Source organism: Corvus hawaiiensis, chromosome 14 (assembly GCF_020740725.1).
Source record: "Corvus hawaiiensis isolate bCorHaw1 chromosome 14, bCorHaw1.pri.cur, whole genome shotgun sequence".
Classification (NCBI taxonomy): Eukaryota; Metazoa; Chordata; class Aves; order Passeriformes; family Corvidae; genus Corvus; species Corvus hawaiiensis.
Window position 1 is genome coordinate 6,406,339 of NC_063226.1, and position 20,526 is coordinate 6,426,864.

Below are 20,526 nucleotides of genomic sequence, written 5' to 3' on the forward strand. Positions count from 1 at the left end.
CTATAGGACACCTCCTCCCAGCAGCTCCAGAGCACATGGGAGCAGGAGCACTGCAGCAGCTCAGGGGTTACACATCCCACTGCTCGGGCTGCAGCTGCAGAGCAGATGTCTGGGGGGAACAAGGGATGGAAAGAGAGAGGAACAGAAACAAAGGGCCAGGAAGGTGAGGACCCTGATCCATCCTTGACTCCCCCACCTGCATTTCTGCAGCTGCTCTGACCCTGGAGGAGCAACAGAGAGGGCAGGACCGTCCCACTGTGCCAGGAGCACACAGCAGCAGATCCCCATGCCTGAGCGGAAGTCCAGCAGGAACCTGGGGTTCCATCTCTGAAAAGGCAACGGTAAAGCAAGCTCAGAGCAGAGAGAGTCTCTGGCTCCAGCCCACCCTGTGCACCACCCCAAGAAGATCTGTCAGTGCCAGCATAGCTACCTCTGTCAGATCTAGGTTTGGGGTGAAGTTCCTGCCTTCTCTTTGGTGTTTGCTGAACCCAGAAAGAGAAATCCAGAAGAGAATCCCAGAATAGTTTGGGTTGGAAGGGACCTTAGAGATCATCTCATTCTGGCCCTCTGCCAGACACCTTCCACTAGCCCAGGTTGCTCCAAGCCCTGTCCAACCTGGCCTTGGACACTTCCAGGCATGAGACATCCACAAGGAGCAAGATGAAAACGGCTACTCGGATACTGAAGAAAGTTAATCCATCTTGCCCATCCTGCAGTCCACCCTTTCTAAAAATTGCACTGTTTTCCTGCTGACCATCCCATGGATCTCACACGCACTTTGTTTGGACAAGTGGACGCCGTCGCTCCAAGGGCAGGCAGCGGTGCCAGAGCTTCAGCAGCACCAGGCACAGCATCCATCATCCACCACAGGTGCCAGCCAGGCTGCACCTCCCCATGAAGAGTGATCACATTTCACATTTCTTTACACGGACAACAGCAAAAGTCCAGTTTTCACCACCTGGAAGAGCATTAAAGCCAGCATGGACTGAGGTCAGCGTCCGGAGTACTGCACGCTGGTGCTGCTCGCGGCACAGCACTCTCGCCCCAGGCTGCACGAGACCCAACACCAGCCACTACTAAAGGCCAAGGAAGGCCAAGTCAAAGGGAAACACCAACAGCTCTGCTAAAAAAACAGAACCAGCAGCAGCTCTGGCTCTGCAGGGAGCTCTCAGCTCCAATCACCCGTTGGAGAATTTGCATTTCCCATGGATGTGACCTGCTGCAGCTGCTCTCCTGCTTCCCACGCCGAGGAACGACCCCCAGCTCCCACTGCTAAATCCAGGCTCTAAAAAACAGTCCCTTAATACACGAGGGAATTCCCTCCTACTTTTTTGCATTTATTTAGCATAAACACGTGTGTTACCAGAGGAACCCCTGGAGCAGAATTCCCTTGTGGTCTTGCTGCAGCTTTTTCCATGTTGTACAGAATCACAAACCCACCCCATTCCTGGCTGAAGAATGCTCAGGCTCCAGCAGCTTTGGTGGGAGCCCTACACGCCCCCACGGAGAGGGAGCCCAAACCATGGCTGTCACACCCAGCCGGTGGCCACTGCCACAGCCCTGGCATGGGCACAAGCCCTCACAGGAGGGAACAGGCACTGAACTCGCAGCAGAGGCACAAAGGGTTACTTTAGGGCTCTCTTCTTCCCTTCTTAAAGGCTGCAATACAAAAAGAACCCCAAATCAAGGATTTCCCAGCTCTGCACAAAATCCTGCCTCCTTCCCCACCAGCCTCAGCTTTGGTTTATTGATCGGTCCCTGCCACCCAGGGGAAGTACAGGTGCCTGCATATGCTCCTTGCTAAACTCCCGAAATCCCATCCCACATCAGAAAGATCTGCCAAATTCAGGAGTTTAACCCCAAGGAGTCCTGGATGTGCAGCCGAGCACAAGGCCCCCCCTCAGCCCGTGGGAGGTGCAGGCACAGAACCCCCGTTCGTGCAGGGACCCCTCCGGGCACAGCCACAGATGGAGGCATAACCCAGACTCCGAGTTTCAAAACGCAGCCAAGGGACATTTCTCAGGGGGACGCAGGTATGTGTGCACCGCGGCAGGGCTGTCACCAGCTCACAGGTCTCTCCCATCGGGACCCCCTTCTGCAGCACCCCACACCCACCGGCCCCACTCGGGCATCGCTCACCGCAGCTCCAGGGGCATTTCCACCCCCACCCCACAGCTCCAAATCCCACTCCCTTCTCTTTCCTCCTCTCCTCCTTCTGAAAACTGCCCTTATATCAGTGAATTGCTGTCAGCAGGTGCTGCCACATCCCAGAGCACGGCTGGCACCAGCACCATCGCACCCGTGGCCATGCCGGCTGCCGCCCTCACTGCCTGGCAGGAGCGGGATTTTGGCTCGGGTTCAGGAAACAATCGGAGATCAGAAGGAGCTGGCACGCGGCGCTCCCCGCGCTCCCACCGGCCTGGCTGGCTCTGGCAGAAATAAACCCAAATATTGCCAGGGCTGCAGGTCTCTTCAGCGGGGAGCAGAGCGGGGAAGGAGAAGCCCCAGGCGCAGTGACTGAGGCCAGCCCGTGCTCTGCCACTGCCATCGCCCCTCTCATCCCTGCCCCGCTCAGCCGCATCCCCGGGTGCCAGCGCCGTGTCCCGCCGGGGCACAGGGCTCCCTGCACACCCCGCTGCCGCCCCGCTCCGGGCACACGCTCCCGCAGGGCAGTAGCTGCAGAGCACTCCAGGGGAAAAAAGGTGAAGGAAATTCTGGTTTTCAAGAAAAGATTAAAAAACCCCCCAACAACTTAACAAGAACTCAAGCGACACCTCTGAACCCTGCACTCGCCCCCGTGTAAAAGCCCTGCTGCACAGGAAACGCTGCTTACAAGAAATTTCTAACAAGAAAAAAGGTAATTTTACAGCTTTTCCCACCTCCCCCGAGAGCGTTTGCTGACTGGAGCATCCCAATCCAAACACAAAGCTGGGACACGAGCAGACTCACCATGGCAGGAGCTGTTAATCCCGGCTTTGTTCATTGGAAACCGTGGATTAAATGCAGAAAAAAGTATCAGCATGACCTCCAGCCTCCTTCATGCCGTCCTCGGCCACCCGGCACTGTCCACTGGCGGCAAGAGACCTTCCCACAGGCACTCCATGGCAGAGCTGCAATTTCCCCCCGCAGGGCTGTGCCGAGCCGAGCCGAGCCGACGTGTCCCGGGCAAACAGGACATCCCGGCCCCGCAGGGCTGAGCGCCGCGGCGGGGGTGGGAGCAGCGGGGAGGGCTCCATCCGGTACCGCTCCCAGCCCCGCTACAGCACGGGCAGCCGGGGCTGTCCTGCCCAGCGCGGGACCCCGGCCCAGCCAGGAGAGCTGCGGCTTCCCATTCCACCGCAGAAATGAGGGCTGACAGCCAAGTGTCCCGCAGGGCGGCACCGTGTCGGCTCCAGGGAGCGGGGCCGGTGGGGAGTTTGACACTGTCCGGCAGTACACCGGGAGGGAGGAGAGGGATGGACACCCCAAAACCCCCTCTCATCATCAGACGCCAACCACTCAAACCACTGGCTGTGAGCCCCAGCTGAGGCTCCTCTCGGGCCGCTGTTGGCAAACAGCAGGAGCTGTTGCCAGTGTGCAAGGGATGGGAAAACTGACAGCCAAGGCTGAGCCATCATAAATTTCCCAGTCCCTCAAGATACCAAAAACGAATAAAAGCTCAAAGAGATGGTTCAGGGACAAGAACAGGAGGAGTGCCTGCAATCTGAGATATCCAGACTAAATCACCCAATTCCCTACAAATTTCTGGTTTGTGCTGAGCCCAGTGTGCTCCACCTGCCCTGGGAATGCTTCTTCCCCAAGCAGCAGGACTCGGCTCACATCTCAGCCCAAAGCAGAGGGGTCAGCACAGTCTAAGCAAGAAGCTGTGGTTGACACAGGATTAGTGTCCACAGTGAAAACCATATTCCCTGTGCCTGCCCTTCCCAAGCCGGTGCTTTGGCACAAATCATTCCCAGAATGAGCTGTGAGATCCCTGCAGCTGAGCATTGTCTCACCTTGCTTCTGATTCCCAGTATCTCATCCCTATCCAGGGATACGACATTGGAAAACATCCTGCCCGCCCTCAGCTCACACCTCGCAGGTCAGACCCTGCAGACCCAGGCCCCAGGGGGGACCCGAGCCCGTCAGACCTCGCTGTCCTGACAAGGCTGTGGCAGCAATGGAAGTTCAGGCCCACTATCACCCCAAAAACATGGGGGGCAGTGAAACCTGCAGACGGGGGGAAACACAGAAGGGACATCAGGCTTAGGGAGGTCACTGAGTCAAACAGGAGCACATGGTCCACCTCGTTCTTTTTTGTCCTTTCTCCCAACTGGAAGGAGACATTGTTGGGGCTGGAGTTGAAACTCAAGGCTGCCCGTGCTTTACGGAGCTAACAGGAGATGCCAGGACAGCAGGATATCGACATTTTGAAGAAGTCTTAAAGGACGTCACAGTTTTTCAGAGACAAAGGAATATTTTAAAAAAATACAGGAGTCTCCTTGCCAGGAATGTGGGGAATGTCAGGGAATATTATAAAACAGGATGCAAATCTGGCCTCAAGCAATATTAGATGCTCTTGCTCTGGCCTGACAGTCAAGATGCTGAATCCCAATGGAAGACCAATCATGGGAATGGCAGCCAGCTTACATGGTCCCATCTGTCTGCCTCCCACTGGAGAATCCAGCACAGCCAGGTCTGCCTGTGTCCTTTCCCACAGCCAAACCCACCCTGCACCCGGGCAGAGACCAAAATGGGGCCCTTTACGTAAAAAACAGCATTTCTGAGGAGCCAAGGCAAGCACAGCCTTGAGGGACACAGCTGACAGCCATGGATCGGGAAGGATCCAAGAATGCATGAAGGGATCTGGGCTGCTCCGTGGCCAAAAGACAGTCCCAAATCCAAGACCTTTGCTGTAAGACAGGTGAAACACTTCCCAGAGATGGTTCAAACAACTCTTCCTCAGTCTGGTTAATTAAGCAAGCACTTCCCGGCCTTCCAAGGGATTTACAGGCACAGGAGCTCACAACCCTGGCACAGCTATTCCGGCTCACGGGAAGTTATGACGCCGAACACACCGGAGCCGGAGCGGTGGCTGCCAACAGCAGGGTCAGGAGCAGAGGAACAGCTCCCGGGGTCAGGCCAAGGAGAAGCCCAGGGGTCAGCAGGCAGCAGGAAGCCCCAGCTCCACACACCAACCGCTTGCAGTAGGAAACAGAGGCCAGTTACTGGCAGAGCAGCGCCTTTGGCAGGAACGGGCATGTTTGTTCCAGCTTCCCTTCCATGAGAAAGCCCCTCTGTAAGGAAAGGATTTGTCACAGCAAGACCTGCTTGGGGTTTTCTCATCTGGCCCCAGCTGCACAACAGCCTCGCTGGTGCTCACAGCCAGACATGGTGAGGATGGGGCTGCTCATGGGTGGCAGATCCCCTCCTGATGGTGGGCTGATGCCAGGGCTGGCAAAGGCTCCAGCTGGTGCTCAGTGCTTCCCAGGGGCGATACCAAGAACACTTTGCCCTAAAGAGAGTCATTCTGCAATACCCACTGCGATCACACAGGGAGGAACCTCCCAGCCAAACCCCCACCACAGTAGCTGTGCACAGAAGGGGAGCCATCCCCAGCAGTCAGCCATCCCCAGCCATCCCTCAGCCAGTCAGTTCAGAAGAACACTCTAAAATGCTCATCTTTTCCCAAGTAAACACTCCTTTCCACTCCCAGCAGTGTGCAGCAGTTGCCCCACTGGTGTTTCTGAGGAAGCCTTTGCCTCAGCAAAGCTCTCCCTCAGTGCTGCTGGCTGACGTGTTTGTGGTCAATCAATCAGCTCACACCCTTCTACAACTTCGCCCATCTATTTTTATGACCACTAATTTTTGACTCACATGCGAGTTTTCAGAAGGGACCCAAAGCCCCAGCGCACCTCAGCAACCTCAGCATCGCTGGGGATGAGCAGCATGTGCCCCCAGCCCCCACGGCCACCCCAGCCCCATCCAAGACAGCCCGACCTTGATTTTCCCAAAAGCCCCAGTCCCAGTGCCTGGACACACGGCTGCTCGCCCAACACCGCCTCACTGAGCCACAGCCATGCACACACGGCTGGCCATGCTCCACTGCCCTGACTGGCACGTGACAGGTGACACTGACCCGTGACCGCCACACACAAGGACTCGCTGCTCTTCCAGCCGGCTGCTCACCGAGTGTTTCATTCCCACCTGCCCAGGGACTGTGGAGCGCCACAAGGCCCCTTCAGGCTGAGAGCACCAAGCGGGGCTGCAGGAGCTGATCTTTGCTCTCTCTGGTCTCCAGAGCATTCCCAGAAAGAGAGGTGGGATACGGCATCTTCTCCCACTTCCACTGCAAAACACCCCTGTGCCCATCCCCACCCAGGACCTCGGCAGAGCTGGAGATGAGCTGAAGGGGAGCAGTGCTGGAAAAACAGGGAAAGCACTGACAAAGCCACCAGTGCATCACTCCATGCCACAATGGGCTGAGGAGCCTGGCCAAGAAACACAAGTGCTCAATAATCCATGGAACCCAGTCTTACACAACATCCTCCATGCTGCCAGGAGCCCTTCACGGCTCAGTCCCTGCTCAAGGAGCAGCACGAACCACCTGAGAGCAGGTAAATCCCAGGTGAAGCAGCTGGCCAGGTGACTGGCTCTGCCAGCACAGCCAGAGAGCAGCTCAAGGACAGCCAAGATCTCTGTGGGCGCTGGCAGTAAGGAGAAACTGGGATCTCCGAGGATTTGGGTTCCATCCCGAGCCAGCACTGAGCACTCAGGGGGGACGTGGCCCTGCCAAGGCACACCCTTAACTCCAAACTTACATTCTTAACTCACAAAGTTTCCTTCTGTCCTTGGAGACCACCAATAAAATATCAGTGAACCTTATCAAACAGCAATCATTGAGACTCCTGACCTTGCTATCTCTGCCTTCTCCAACCACTGTGGCCAAAGAAACTGAGACACGAGACTCAGGCTTCTTCCTCAGGACCCTGCCTGAGGGACCCCAGCCCAACCCTCAAAGCAAAAATCGACACCCAAAGCAGGAAGGGAGCAGGGGCTGAGGTGGGGGTGGCCACGGCACAGCAAAGCGAGTTTGCTTTGCCAAGGAGGGCAGGAAGGAAAAGCGTCAAACCATCGAGCTCAGCCAAGGGCCTGGCACCACTTCCGGCCACAGTTCTGCAGAACCTCATTAATGAGCCAACAGCTGCAGCTCCCCGGCCTCTAACAGTGCTCACAGAAACAAAAAATTTACTACAAAACAATCCCTGCTGCTCAAGCAGGTGGGAAGGCCATGGAGAGCAGGAGAAGAAAGGCACCCTCACAGTGCGGCTGCAGAGGGACGGCCGTGCCCAAGCTCCAGGGACAGTGTGACCCCCGCCACGGCTTCCTCAGTTGGAGGAAGAGATTTGGACACACCCAGCTCCTCTCAAAGCAGGCTCTGCTGGTGGGGAAGAGTGATCCACCCAAATCTCGCCAGGTCCCAGCCTGCTCCTGCTGCACCTCCCTCCCTGTGCCCAGGATCCTGCAGCCATCCAGAGCCAGCTGGAGCCGCAGCCGCCAGACACTCACCAAGGCCAGGCAGGAGCAGGGGAACATGAGGCACGAAGCTGCAGCTCACCAACAAACTCTGACTGTTAACACTTCTTCAATCCCACACCATATTCCTGCCACCACCACAGGGATCACAGAATCAGAGAAATCTTGGAACTACAGGATGGTTTAGGTTGGAAGGGACCTTTCAGCTCATCCAGTTCCACCCCGTGCCATATGCAGGGACACCTCCCACCAGACTGGGTTACTCCAAGCCTCATCCAATCTGGCCTTGAACAATTCCAGGGATGGGGCAGCCACAGCTTCTCTGGGCAACTTGTGCCAGGGCCTCACCACCCTCACAGGAAAAAAGTTATTCACAGTGCCTCAGCAGCACCTGAGGGTCACCTCTGAACCCTCTCTTTGCATTTAAACACTAAAAAAACCCAAAAATTTTAAATTAAAAATGTGTGCTGCTTCTTTTGTGCTGGGAACTGTCCTCACCACATCAACCAGCACCACCTCATTTTATTTACCCCCTCTTCCCTGCTTCCTGCCATGCAGACACCGTCCGTCAGACCAGCACTACCTCTGTGCCTGACCCAGCACAGTTTGCAGGTGATGTTTGCAGCCAGCCGAGCCAGCACCCTGCCAGCTCGCTGCCTTTGATCTGAGGCAGCCCCAGGAAGCCCCCCAGGTGCTTTCAGAGGCTGCCTACAGAGCACCAGTGCTCCCAGTCCAGCCATTCCATGTCTGGGACCACCGCTCCTCCAGCTGCCGGAGCGGAGCGACACCCCAGCACTGCCGGGGCCAGGAGCCAAGGCAAAACAATGGGAACCATTTACAGGGCAGGAAGCTGCATCTGCTGGATGAAACGCTATCTTCAAACAAGACGTGTTTGGATAACTCCAGTTTCATAACTCGCCTCTTCCGATCTTAGGAAATCACGGTAATAAAAAGAAAACAAAATGGGGGAGAAGAAATTTGGCACAGGGAACATCGGGGAACAGCTCGAGCCCCGGCACTGCGTGGGGAAGCCCAGCCTGTGGCGTCGGGGTCTGGCTGCAGCCCCTGCCCCAGGATCAAGGTCTGATCAAATATCCTCAGGGAAAGAGTTAAATCTGCACTAGCGACCCCAGGGGCACAGTGAATGTTGATGATCTGGTGCATTACCACGCTGGCTTGTTTGTCTTTTCAATGGAAATCAAAGCCATCCTGGGGGAGGGAAGACAGCTACACCAAGCACAGGATATGGGGTCCAGCAGCTCTTATCTTCATCATCCTAAAGAGAAAGGAAGGGGTGGCCTGAAAGCACCCCGAACACCCCGTAGATGCCAGCTCAGCCTCACCACAAGAGGCAGCAGCGCTGATGGGGCACACGTGGGATGCCGCAGGACCCTGCTCCTCGCCCTGCTGTGACAGCCGGCCCGGCCCGCGCCTCCCGGCCCTGCCACCACCACAATTCGGGACAGAGAGACAAAAGCTGAGGTCACCCGGCTCGGCCGTGGACCCTCCCCAGCACCCACCTCCTCTCCCCACCCTCCTCAGGCCAAATATAACCTTGCTTACAGGAAATGCCTTAAAGAAAAGGCACCTCCCTGCGTCCCGAAGAATGCCCAGAAAATAAACTGTCTCTGGACATGAAGGAAATGGCTTTTTTTTCTTTAAATCACATTGCAAAGCAGCTTTAACCCCTTCAGTCCCTGCTGCAAATGCAGCCCCCATGTGCCTCTGGCCTCAGGGAATCTCAACGTGTCTGGACTCTGGATTGGTGACGCGAGAGGAGCCTCTTGCCAGAGGCCACCTGTGGCATCGCCAGATCCTGAAAAAAATGCCAAAAATCCAGAATCCAAACATAAAATTTCTGTCTGACAAGGAAAGCACAGGACCCTCTAAAGGGGCTCATAGCTGGGGACCCACTCTTGATTTCACAAAGGCGCTGGCTCCATTCCCAGAGCCATTGGGCAGAGCAGGAACTTGCACAGCTGTTGGCATTGCTGGAGGTCCTGCATTGCAGCCAGGGGGCCCAGGGGGCTGCACCTGTGCCCCCCTCCCCACCCAGACCCTTCCTTCAAGGGCCCTGAGTGGGGTGTGCCAGTTGCCCCCTCTCCGAGAGTCCCTCAGGGTGTGCTGGGATCTCTGGCAGATGGAACTGCAGCTCCCCAGCTTCCTGCGGAGGGCAGGGATGGGGCACCCCGGCGATGCAGCCCCCTGCACTCCCCCCCAGCCCCAGCAGCTCCTGTGCCAGCCCAGCACTGCAGCTGCTCCAGCCCAGCAGGGACACACACGGAGGCTTAGGAAGCACAAACGCTGCCTTCACACCAACGTCCTGATACCAGGCACAAGAAAGCAAAAAGAGAAGAAATACAGGAAATCCAGGACGTGGAGAAGCAGCAGCCTCAAACAGTCAGTCAAGGACAGGCCAAAGCCAACAGTCCAGTGTGGAGAGGAGAGAACTCACTCTCCCCGGTCCCTCTGCCATGGGACAGGACAATAAATAAATAAGCTCAGTGCCAAGATCTGGCAGTGTTCCCATGCACTCACAGGTCTCAGCCACAGAGAGGGTGATTCCATTCTCCCTCTACAGAGGAGGACACTGAGGCAGGAGCAAGGCCAAGGGCACAGCCAAAGCACTCCCTGTGTCACCAGCCCCCAGCACCTCCCTAAACGTCCCCTTAATAACGGGGTACTTGGGGCCTTCAGCCTCAGAGGCACGCCGTGGTTTGATCCAATTCAGCTGCTGCTGCAAAACGCCTCCGGTGCCTGCCGTGGTTTGGAATTTCTCGGCGCAGCAGCAGCGTTGGAAGAACTGTGTGGAGGTGTGAGGCCAGGCGTGGGAAAGGGAAGCGTGGGGTCAGCTGCCACTTGGCTGGGAAGCAAATGTCCGTCCAGAGCAGCAGCCAGGGCTCAGGGTTCAGCAGGAGATCACCTGCCGGGAGAAGAGAGGCAATTTCTGCCTTGTCCCTCATTTTTCACTTTGTGTATGCCCATTACTTTTAGCTGGAGGAGAACCACTGCTTCCTACGTCCTTGCTGCTCCCAAGAAAGCAGCACCACAGCTGGAGAAATCACACAGCCACAGTCCGTGCAGGACCCCCAGCATGTCTGTGCCCAGGGGGTTCATGCCAGTGGCTCTTGCCATGCAACAGCCATCCTGGGATTTGCTCAGGAAGGTGTCCAGAGGCCATGGGGCAACCCTCCTCCTGGAAAAATAGAGCTGCAACACCAGCCCTGGCTGCCCAGATGTCCTGCTCTTGCCTAAAGACACTGATGAAACGAGGTCAAGTGGACTCTGCGTCACCGCTGTGGGCACCGTCCCACAGCCTTGTGACACCTCTGCCCGCCCCTGCCCAGGGTCAGTTCCAGTTTCAGCAGGAGCAGCAGAGAGAACCGTCTGCCAGCCAACCCTCTGAAACCCCACAGAGCAAACCCCCACCTGCAGCCTCAGAACCACCCCCGCCCCCAGCCTGGCCCCCTGCCCAGCCCAGCCTTCAGCACTGGCAGCAAAGCCTCGTCCTCTTCACTCCTTTTCCTTTTTTCTTCCTTTTTCCTTTAAATGCCAGCTTTCTTGTCCTCTCCACCTGCAGGGCAGGAAATCCCCCAGCTCACCCAGGCTGGGGGACACAGGACCCCTCGGGTTCAGCACTAGGATGCCCTGGGAGAATCCACCAACTCCTGTTCCCACTTAAGCAATGGGACCAAGCGTTGGCTGCAGCACCCATGAAAATCCAGATGTTCTCACAGGACCACACTGCACCTCTGCTGAAATTCCATGTGCCTCTGGTGCAATGGGATGAGGACTGGCTGAGCCCCTGGGGAAGGTCCCCATAACTGTTAAAGTTATTCCCAGCACCGTTTACTCTGCCTGTAACTGGCACGCGGTGACAAGTGCCCTGTGCTGATAAGGGCTCTGCAAACAGCCGGGCCAGCGCCCACGGGGCACGGGGACCTGGCAATGATTAACCCAGCAGCCGCAGGGAACAGCAGCAGCCTGGGGACGCGGCCACCCATGGGTGTCACAGCATCCAGAAACGGGGGACACATGGGGACCCACTTGGAGCCACATCCCATGGGATCAGGGTCAGCACCTCGGGGGGAGCATCGGGCAGAGGGTGATGAGCATGGAATGGGGCAGAGTGAGGCCAGCACAGCTCCACACTGACAACGATCCCCATGCAGAACATGCAGGTAAGGCGCCCAATGAATCAGAAAGCAAACAGACAATGAAGATCCAGAAGCCATCACCTTCTGGCACCAGGAAACTATCCTCTTACTGGAAATGTAGGGACAGACCCGGTCTCTTTAAATCCCCACGCCCAGCCCCGCAGCCTGGAAAGGTTCACGTGTTCCCGAGGTGCCTCTCCAAACAGCAGGAACCAAAGGGCCGCTGCAGCTCAATCATTAACCGTGCGGAGACCCCCGGCCTCGCTGGAATGTGCCGCCGCTGCCGGTCCCCTCCGGAGCTCTGCTCAAAGGTTCACAGGCGCTCCTCTGCCCTGGCCACCAGCCCCTGGAGGCTCCGGCCACTTGCCAGAACAGCTTTCCTCCAGTGCTAAATCCCACCAAACACCTCTGTCACACATCCCAGCAGGCCTGGAACAGCATGTGCAAGAAGGGGAGTTGAGAAACAAGAAACCCCAACTTCCAAGGAGACATTCCCATGCTCAGTTCACCCGGGACATAGTTTGGGGAGCTGTTACTCCCCGTGGCTCCTCTTGCCTTGGAGTACCCTTGCTGCTGCAGCAGGACCAGCATGGGCACGGCGTGGGATGGGAAGACTGGCAGGAGCAACAGCATCCCAGCTTTTACAGCCCTCACACCACTTCTAAAGCTTTTTACATGCACAAAACCAGCTCAGCTTTCATCCCTGGGCTCTGGCAATCCTTGTCACCAAACCCAATGGGCGGAGGGATGGAGCAACACCTCTGCTATGGGGCTGGGGGGAGGGAAGGAGACCCCCATGTTAGGGGATGCTCTGCTGGGCCAGGGAGATGAGCCCTGGCACAGGGCAGGAGTCCCACCACACACAGGACCCGCCAGCTCCCCATGCATCAGGGCCAAAGCGACCTCTCCAAAGCATTCCTTCCCCACAGCCCTGCTGCCAGCGTGCTGGCTGAATTTGGGGATTAAACTCCCATGGACACCAAATGCAAAAGCCCTTCCAAAGCCACACCGAGGGCAAAGGCGAATCCCAAACCCCTGCAACAGGCAAACTGTCTCAGGCTTTTCATGGGGTGATCACTTGAAGGAAGGAGACTTGGTTCTTCCCTCCACTGGCAGTGATTTACCCTCGGCACCACCCGCTCCCCTCAGTGCCAGCCAACTTCCCAGCTTGGTCCTTCTGCCCAAAGTCACACAGCAACGTCAGCATGCCCTCAGGGAAAGGGCGACCTTTCGTTCCTCCACTCACTTCAATTGACTTTGAGAACCTTCAAATCTTTTTGAAATTAGTACAAAACTGAAGGGAAGTACTGACGTGCCCTTGGGCACAACCACATTTTGTTCTCTTACGAAACTGAAGCTCTGGCAGCCTGTCCTGTGAACACACACTGGGGTTTGGGCATTGGAGGCGATGCAGACAAGGAATGCTCAACGGAAGCACGGCTGGATTTATGCAGTCAGTCTTTTATCAGAAAAGGATTTCTTGGAGGAAGTGCGAGCACATGGCATGAGCGTGACCTGCTCCTCAGAAGCAGCTTTGATACCTGCTCTGTGCTGGGACTTCATATTTTGCCACACACGGAAAATACTGACAAGCTTTCAGGATTAAGGGTGGGAGCTGATTTTTCCCATGCAAGAATCGAGGGGTCTGATGGGATCCGAGCTGATCCGTGCCCCCTGCTCCTGGTGGCACACACGTGCCGAGAGTGGCAAGGGGCGGCTGCACAGCCACCTCCCAAGCTGGGCTCTGGTGAGAATACAAACAGAAAAAGGCACAGCCATTGATAAGAGCTCACGTATGCAAGTGGAAAAGAGTGTGGATTTCTGCCAAAAACTCACGATATGTACTCCAACACCCAGGGACTGTACAAAGGTCTTTAAGTAGAAGAGGCTCTGCTGCCCTCAGCACACGGAGCATTTCAGAACACAAACCGCAATTTAAACGCACAAAGAGCTGGTGTTTGAGCTCGGCACGATCAAACAGCCCCTGAGGAAGGAGCCTCTCACCTTGCCAGCACCCTTCTCCAGAGCAGTGCTGGTTCACAATGTGACAAATGATACATGCACAGCAAACCCATCCGTCCCTACCAACAACAAAGGGCTCCAAAGGAGCCAATCCACTGGAAACGCGTCTATGGCACTGAAAGGCAGGACACAGAGCCCAGCCTCCCCCACTGCAGTGAGAGGGCCTGATCTGGAGTCTCCTGACAACAGTGTGGTTTCTCCAAGAACTCACTGACTCTGAATCAGATGGCAAATCTGTGTTTTCCCCGCCACCAGGTTAGCTGTCACTAATCCCAGGTAAGAGGAGGTGAGGAGGTGCCCTGGGAAAGCCCAGGTGGCCCAAAGCCGACATCTCATCACAGCCCTCCTGAATCCTGCTGGCAGCACGCAGGTCAGTGGGGCCAAGCCAGGAGCTGAACGTGCCAAACCTGAACCCGGCCACTCCAATGGCAGCAGCGGATTCTCGCCCCACACACTGCCATGACTCAGCCTGGGAATGACAGAGGGGGATCCAGTTACTGCACGAGGCTGTCAGGAGCTGTGTACCAGCTCCAAGCTTCTCCTCCTCCCCGGCTGCAGCAACAGCCACCTCACACAGGCACCGTGTCCGTCCTGACACGGACACCGGTACCAGAGCACACACATCCCACCTGGTGGCATTCTGGTGCTGCTGGAGCCAGCGGGGCTGAGCAACGTTCTCTGGAGCCACAGGTGAATCACAGAATCATTGAGGTTAGAAAAGCCCGCTGAGACCACCGAGCCCAACTGTTCCCCCAGCATTGCCAAGGCCACCACTAACCCACATCCCCAAGTGCCACATCTACACAGCTGTTAAATCCCTCCAGGGACAGTGACTCCAGCACTACCTTGGGCACCCTGTGCCAGGGCAGGACAGTCCTTTCAGGAAAGAAATTGTTCCTAATATCCAATTAACGCCCCCCCCCCCCCCCCCCCGACAAAACTTGAGGCCACTGTATCTCTCCATCACCTCCTGTCTATTTACTCCATTACACACAGAGCTGTAAGTGATTTCAGGAAGGGGTTCTGCCATGCATGTGCAGCATTCAGAGCACGGCGCAGCCCAGCCTGAGCCAAGGAGCAAAGCCACGAGGTTTAGCAGATAGCTGGATGCTCTCTCCCGGAACCCACCTCCTCCTGTCCCCTCACTCCCCGCACCTAACCGCAGGCTCCCGATTTACCTTCAGGCTATGCCCCGTCCAGCCGCGCTCTCGGGGGACCTGTCGAGGGAGGGGGAGGAGAGGGGTCTGGAGGAGGACGGAGGTTGCAGAGGGGGACCCCGGGTGCCCGGGCCGCCGCGGGCAGCGGGCGGGCTCGGGCAGTGCCAGCCGACGCTCCGGCTGTTGTCGGTGTGAGCGCGGCCGCGGCAGGTGCGGGGCTCTGCGGCGGGGGCCGCCCGGGATCCGCCCCCAGCCCCAGGATCCTCCTTCCTATCCCCGGCACCGCCCGCCCCGGGATCCACGATCCGCCCTCCGCCCCGGGACCGCCCCGCGCCGCAGTCCCCGGGCCTGCGCTGGAGGTGCGGGGGCTCCCCGGTACCGCATCGGCCGCTGCCGGGGAAGCGGCTGCCGCGACAGAGGAGGGATATGGAGATGCTCCGAGGGCTGGAATACCTCTGCCATGGAGACGGGCTGGGAGAGCTGGGGGTGTTCACCTGGAGAGGAGAAGGCTCCAGGGAGACCTCAGAGCCCCTTCCAGTGCCTAAAGGGGCTCCAGGAGAGCTGTAGAGGGACTTGGGACAAGGGATGGAGGGACAGGACAAGGGGGAATTGCTTCTCACTTGAAAAGAGAAGGGTTAGGTGGGATACTGGGGTGAAATTCTTCCCTGTGAGGGTGGTGATGCTCTGGCACAGGGTGCCCGGTGAAGCTGTGGCTACCCCCTCCCTGGAAGCGTCCAAGGCCAGGTTGGATGGGGCTTGGAGCAACCTGGGATAGGGGAAGGTGTCCCTTCATGGCAGAGGTTGGAGTGAGATGAACTTTAAAGTCCCTTCCCATCCAAACCATTCTGTGATTCTGTGCCACATGTCAAACTCAGCAGAACCCCCAACTCCATTCACATCCTGCACTGCCCCAGGCCCCGGTGCCCCTCCAGCTCAGTCACCCCCCTCCCTCCACTCCCAGACCGGCAGCAGCAACTGCAGGGCCTGGCCTGGCCCGTGGGCTGGGGCAGCGACTGCAGGATGGGGACACCAACAACTGCCACCTCCCTGCAGGGCTGAGCACCCACGGGGATCCCTCAGGCTGTTCCCCCCACAAAGAGGCACCCCAGGACAATTTCTGGACAGACACCTGGCTGTCTCCAGCTCTCCCTGTCTGTCAGACCCAGCAGATGGACAGCTGGGGTGGAAGCCACAGCAAGGCATTGAGAGGAGCAGTAGGCCTGCTCTCAGGGACTCATGTCCCCAGAAATCCCCTTGCACTGCTCTGTACTTAGTATTCCAACAGCACAGCGTGAGGAGGACCTTCTTCATGGCATACACACCTCACAACCTGGCTCTGGACCACAGACTCCTGTCACACCAGAGGGGCACAGCCAGAGGTGATTTGCAAGAAGATGAGGGAGAAGAGGGGGAACGGTGTTCAGAATAGAGGGCTAAGAGGGAAAAACAGTGTTTAAAATGGACTTGAAGGAGGATTTTTTTTGTGAGCAATGATAGGCGAAAGGGCTGGAGGTCAGGAAGCACCAGCCCAAGCATGGAGGGAGAGGCAGAGGAGGCAGAGGGTGAGATGGAGGCAGGCAGCAATCTGGGGTGGGAAGACCAGAAAAGCAGGAGAGAGACCAGGTACATTGCAGGGATGCCAGAAACCAGCTTTCCTCTGGAAATCACTGCTTGGAGGGATGCCCAAGCTCCCAACATGGGAGAACCAAGTTAAAAAACAGGATTTTTTTCCCATTGTTTTCATAGTCTGAGAGGCACATCTCCTTCCTTCCTTCCCAAGCTCCTGACTCTCCTCCCACCAACTTCCCTCCTGCCTCTGCCCCTCCGCAGTCCCCCCTGCCCTGGCCCTCACCACGGAGGGAAGGGACTCCAGCATAGGCTGCTCAATGCAGCCCTTGTTGGCTACAAAGTCCTCCCGCAGCTCTGTGCGTGAGAGCCCCTCACCAGCTGGAGCCCAGGGGTGGGCAGGGGGTGGCAGGGGGGTGACAGCAGGCAGCCGGCGGCCCCCCGGGGTCAGCCCCAGCGAAGGGAGCAGCTGTTGATCTGGGGGGATCACTGCAAGGTCATTTAAGCGAGGAGTGAAGGGCTGCGAGCACCCGCGGGCAGAGGAGGGGTCAGGGGGAGCCGGGTGTCAGGACCCAGCCGAGCCTTGACCCCGACAAGTCCCAACGCCCCCAGAGTGCAGCTCCCCGGCTCGTGGGGAGGGGACAAAAAAGGGACAGAGGGCGAGCAAAGCCTCTGGAAACACGATGGGTGCAGAGCCTTGGCGTGCTGTCCGAGCCCCCGGCCAGCAGCCCAGGGCACAGCCGGGATGGTTGTTTCACCCGGGTGCTCCCAGCACGGTGACGGCCACTGGAAAAGCGCCGGGCTCAGAGATTTCAGGCATTTTTCCGCTCGTTCCTTGCGTGAAGCAGGAACAGGGAGGGTGTGGAGGCAGAGAGCAGGAAATGTAGCGGAGACGCTGAGCTGGAAGGAGGCGGCGGCGGGGGCAGCGCGGCGCGGCCGCTCCCACGCGGGGCCGGGGCTCCCCACGCGTGACCCCCCCGGCCCCGGGGGACACGGCGCCCTCTGCCGCCCCCGGCAGCAACACCCCGACAGATGAACCCTCCCGGAAGAGTCACAGCCAGGAAACGGCGTAAAAGGGGGACAAAAAACTACTCCGAGTCCACGGGAAAAGCACCTTTGCTCCAGCTGAGAACGCTCCGCAGAAGGGGACCCACGCAGCCCCGGCGGACACATCCTGCACCACCGCGCCATGGCCATTCCACCGCTGCTCTTTTCCAACAACCAAAATAAACCGGGGAGAAAAAGGTTACCGTTTTCTTTCAGGTGTATAAATACAAACAGAGCCCAGAAAGGCACCCATGGGCGATGGGGTCTGGGGCACGTGTGTCACACCCAGCTGCCAAAGGCCTCCTGCTCCGCTAATGCATTATCCCTGGCTCCTATTCATCCACTGCTGGGGATGGAGAACAGGAGAAACTTGTGTTATTTTCACACGAAGGGTGTCACCCCCCGGCAGAGCTGGCCCAGCCCGTACTAGCACCCTTGCCCACCTTGGGATGCCCCATTTATCTCCCTGTCCAGCCACCCTAGTGCAGAACACTTGTTGGCTTTTTCCAATCCCCAGCCCTAAAAGCAGCACCCAGGTGCTGCCACTGCCCCACTGCAGCCCTTCCAATCACTGGGTACACAGCAAATCCCACAAGGAGCCCCAGGCCCACAGGTCATCCCCAACACCCCTGAAAATGGTGAATCTGCAGCACAGAGAGCCCAGAAACCACCTCTGCCCCATCCACCTGGAGCTTCCAGGATCACACGGATGTTTCAGTGCTGGCCTCAGCACTGAGCCTCACACCAGAGAGAAGTGAGCAAACCAGCTCCAGCCAAGAGGACGAGGATGGCTTCAATATCCTTCATGAGAGGAGAATCAGGGGGAAGAGGTCGCCTGGCACACCCAAAATGGCAGCTGGAGCCGTGTTGCCAGCTGCACGAATACAGCAGGCGGGATCTCACCAGCACCGAATTCCCTGGCTTCCAAAGGAGGAGGGCGAGAGGGAGGAAAAGAGAAGCTCAGAGACACACACACAACAGCATCATTCATGAGAGCTGGGTTTGTGCAACAAGGGTCCTGTGTCTGGCTCAGAGCTCCAGGCAATTAAAACAGCAGCCACAGATCTAGGAGAAACAGCAGGAATTTACCCGAGGAATCCTGATTATGTGGCCACTGCTACAGCAGAGCAGAAAGCCCCCAGCTCCTGGAAGGCAAAACGCTGGCAAGTGATGAGCAACCAGCTCCATTATCCAACTGTTCCTGCCTCACCCACTCGAGTCAGAGCCTCCTCTCGCCCATCGGGGGTGGGGGAATTATTACTGCTGGTCCTGCCTCCAGCCAGTCCCACCAAGGGGAGGGTGAGGACCCCAGTCCCCAGCCCAGACGTGGACCTGGCTGCAGCAGGCAGAGGCAGTGGCTTCAGGCCTGTGACTGGGGCCACGAGGGACTCGGTGCTGCAGGGCTGCTCATGGGGCACATGGCAAACCAAGCAGTCTGTGGTCCCAAAGATAAGGGCAGCACTTTGCAACTCTAAGAACGTGGGTTTCCATTCTGGTCCATCCTTGGAAGCATGGGGTTACCAGCACGTGTGAAAAGACACAGGATGCTGAGCAATGTCTTGAAAATCTTCCTGACAGGGCTGGCTCCTGGGAGCAACCACAGACCCTCCAGGAGTCCCCGGAGAGGATCTGTATGCTCCCTGCTCTCATGTGGATGATCCCAAAACAACCTCCTGTCTCCTGCAGGGACTCTGTCCCCTGATCCGTGGGGCCAACAGCCCCTGGCTACAACTTGCTCCATGTGCCAGCACTGAGCCGGGCAACGTCACTGGCATGGGGTCCGGCAGCAGGAGATCTTCAGAGAACTCCACTTCCCTCTCACCTACAACAAACTAAGCTTATCTTCTCATCCCTGAGGAATAACCCCTGTCCACCCAGCATGTTTTGGGCCATTCCTGAAGGGATCATTTATCAGCAGAAGGAATGAGTCTCCAACATGGGTCTTGGGACAGGTATGAGGCAGAATTGTTCGCTAAGCATCACAGCCGACGGAGAAACCAGGCAGCAGCAGTTCCTCCTTCACACAACCCAAAATAAATGGCTTTCAAGATCATTACCCACACCCTGTTATCACAGGCATCTTTACAAGCCACATCAAACCAGATTTAGCACTGGAGCTCCAAACGAACAAAAGCTCCTTAAGCATTTTCACAGCCTTGACAAGATGACTGATACAAGCATCATTAAAACACTATCAAATACAAAATAATGCTCTTTTTTGGATGAAAAGTGGAAGTTCTTTTCATCTGATGGTCCCTCGGGCGGGTGATCTGCTTTACCAGTCGGCTCAGGACAGTCCCCCCTTTGGCTTTGGGATCGGGATCACTCAGACAGGACAGACAGCCGGGCACGGCCAAGAACACCACCAAAATCGCTCCGATTTGGAAGGAATGCAGAGCCTGAGCCCCTCAGCCGCGTTCCCTTGCCCGCGCTCTGCCCTTTGCATCCACCGCACTGACACGCACGGAGCCCACCCTGCGCCAGCCCTCTGTCCCTCGCCTCGCTGTGCAGCAAACGCGACGTCCCCGCTCTCGGCGCTGCCCCGCACCGGGCTGCTCGCAGCCCCCGCACCGGGCTCGCCCCCGCACCGGGCTCGCCCCCGCAGCCCCGGGCCCCGCACTCACCTGCCCGCCCGCGCCGTCCCGCCCCGCACGGAGCCGCGACCGCGGCGCGGCGGAGCCTCAGCCCCAGGGAGCGCCCGGGGCCCCGGCGCGGAGCCGCGACCCCGGCCCGGCGACCCATCGCTGCGCTCCGGCGGGACGGGCGAGAGCGGCGGCTCCTCCCACGCCGGGATGCCGGCACGGGACCGGGGCCGCTCCCGCTCCCCTTCCGCCCGTTGCCCGCATCCCCCGCGGATCCTCCCCGGCCGCGCCTCCGACCGAGGAAGCCGCTCGCCCTGGGGCACGCTCCTTCCCGGCGGCTCCGCTCCCCCCGCCGGGTCCCGCAGCATCCCCGGGACGCGCTGCCTGGGACCCCGCTCAGCCCCTTCCCCCGGGGTCGGGCATCACCAGGGGCCCAGGTGAAGGTGATGCTGAGCCACGTGTTCCACCTGCATCCTCCCA

At 58.0% G+C, this 20,526-nt stretch overlaps 1 protein-coding gene across 2 annotated transcripts in view; it reads right to left on the minus strand.

The window, feature by feature from the left end:
• The window catches only part of STARD8 (StAR related lipid transfer domain containing 8), a 42,591-nt gene that overhangs the window by 15,252 nt on the left and 6,813 nt on the right, over positions 1-20,526 (minus strand). Inside the window, exon 1 of one of the 2 annotated variants that reach the window (XM_048319025.1) lies at positions 2,950-3,293. The exons of the other annotated variant lie outside the window; for it this stretch is intronic. Coding sequence (XP_048174982.1) covers positions 2,950-3,022 — 73 coding nt within the window. The 5' untranslated portion in view covers positions 3,023-3,293. Of the gene's footprint in view, positions 1-2,949; positions 3,294-20,526 lie in introns of those variants that run through there. 2 annotated transcript variants of the gene reach the window in all.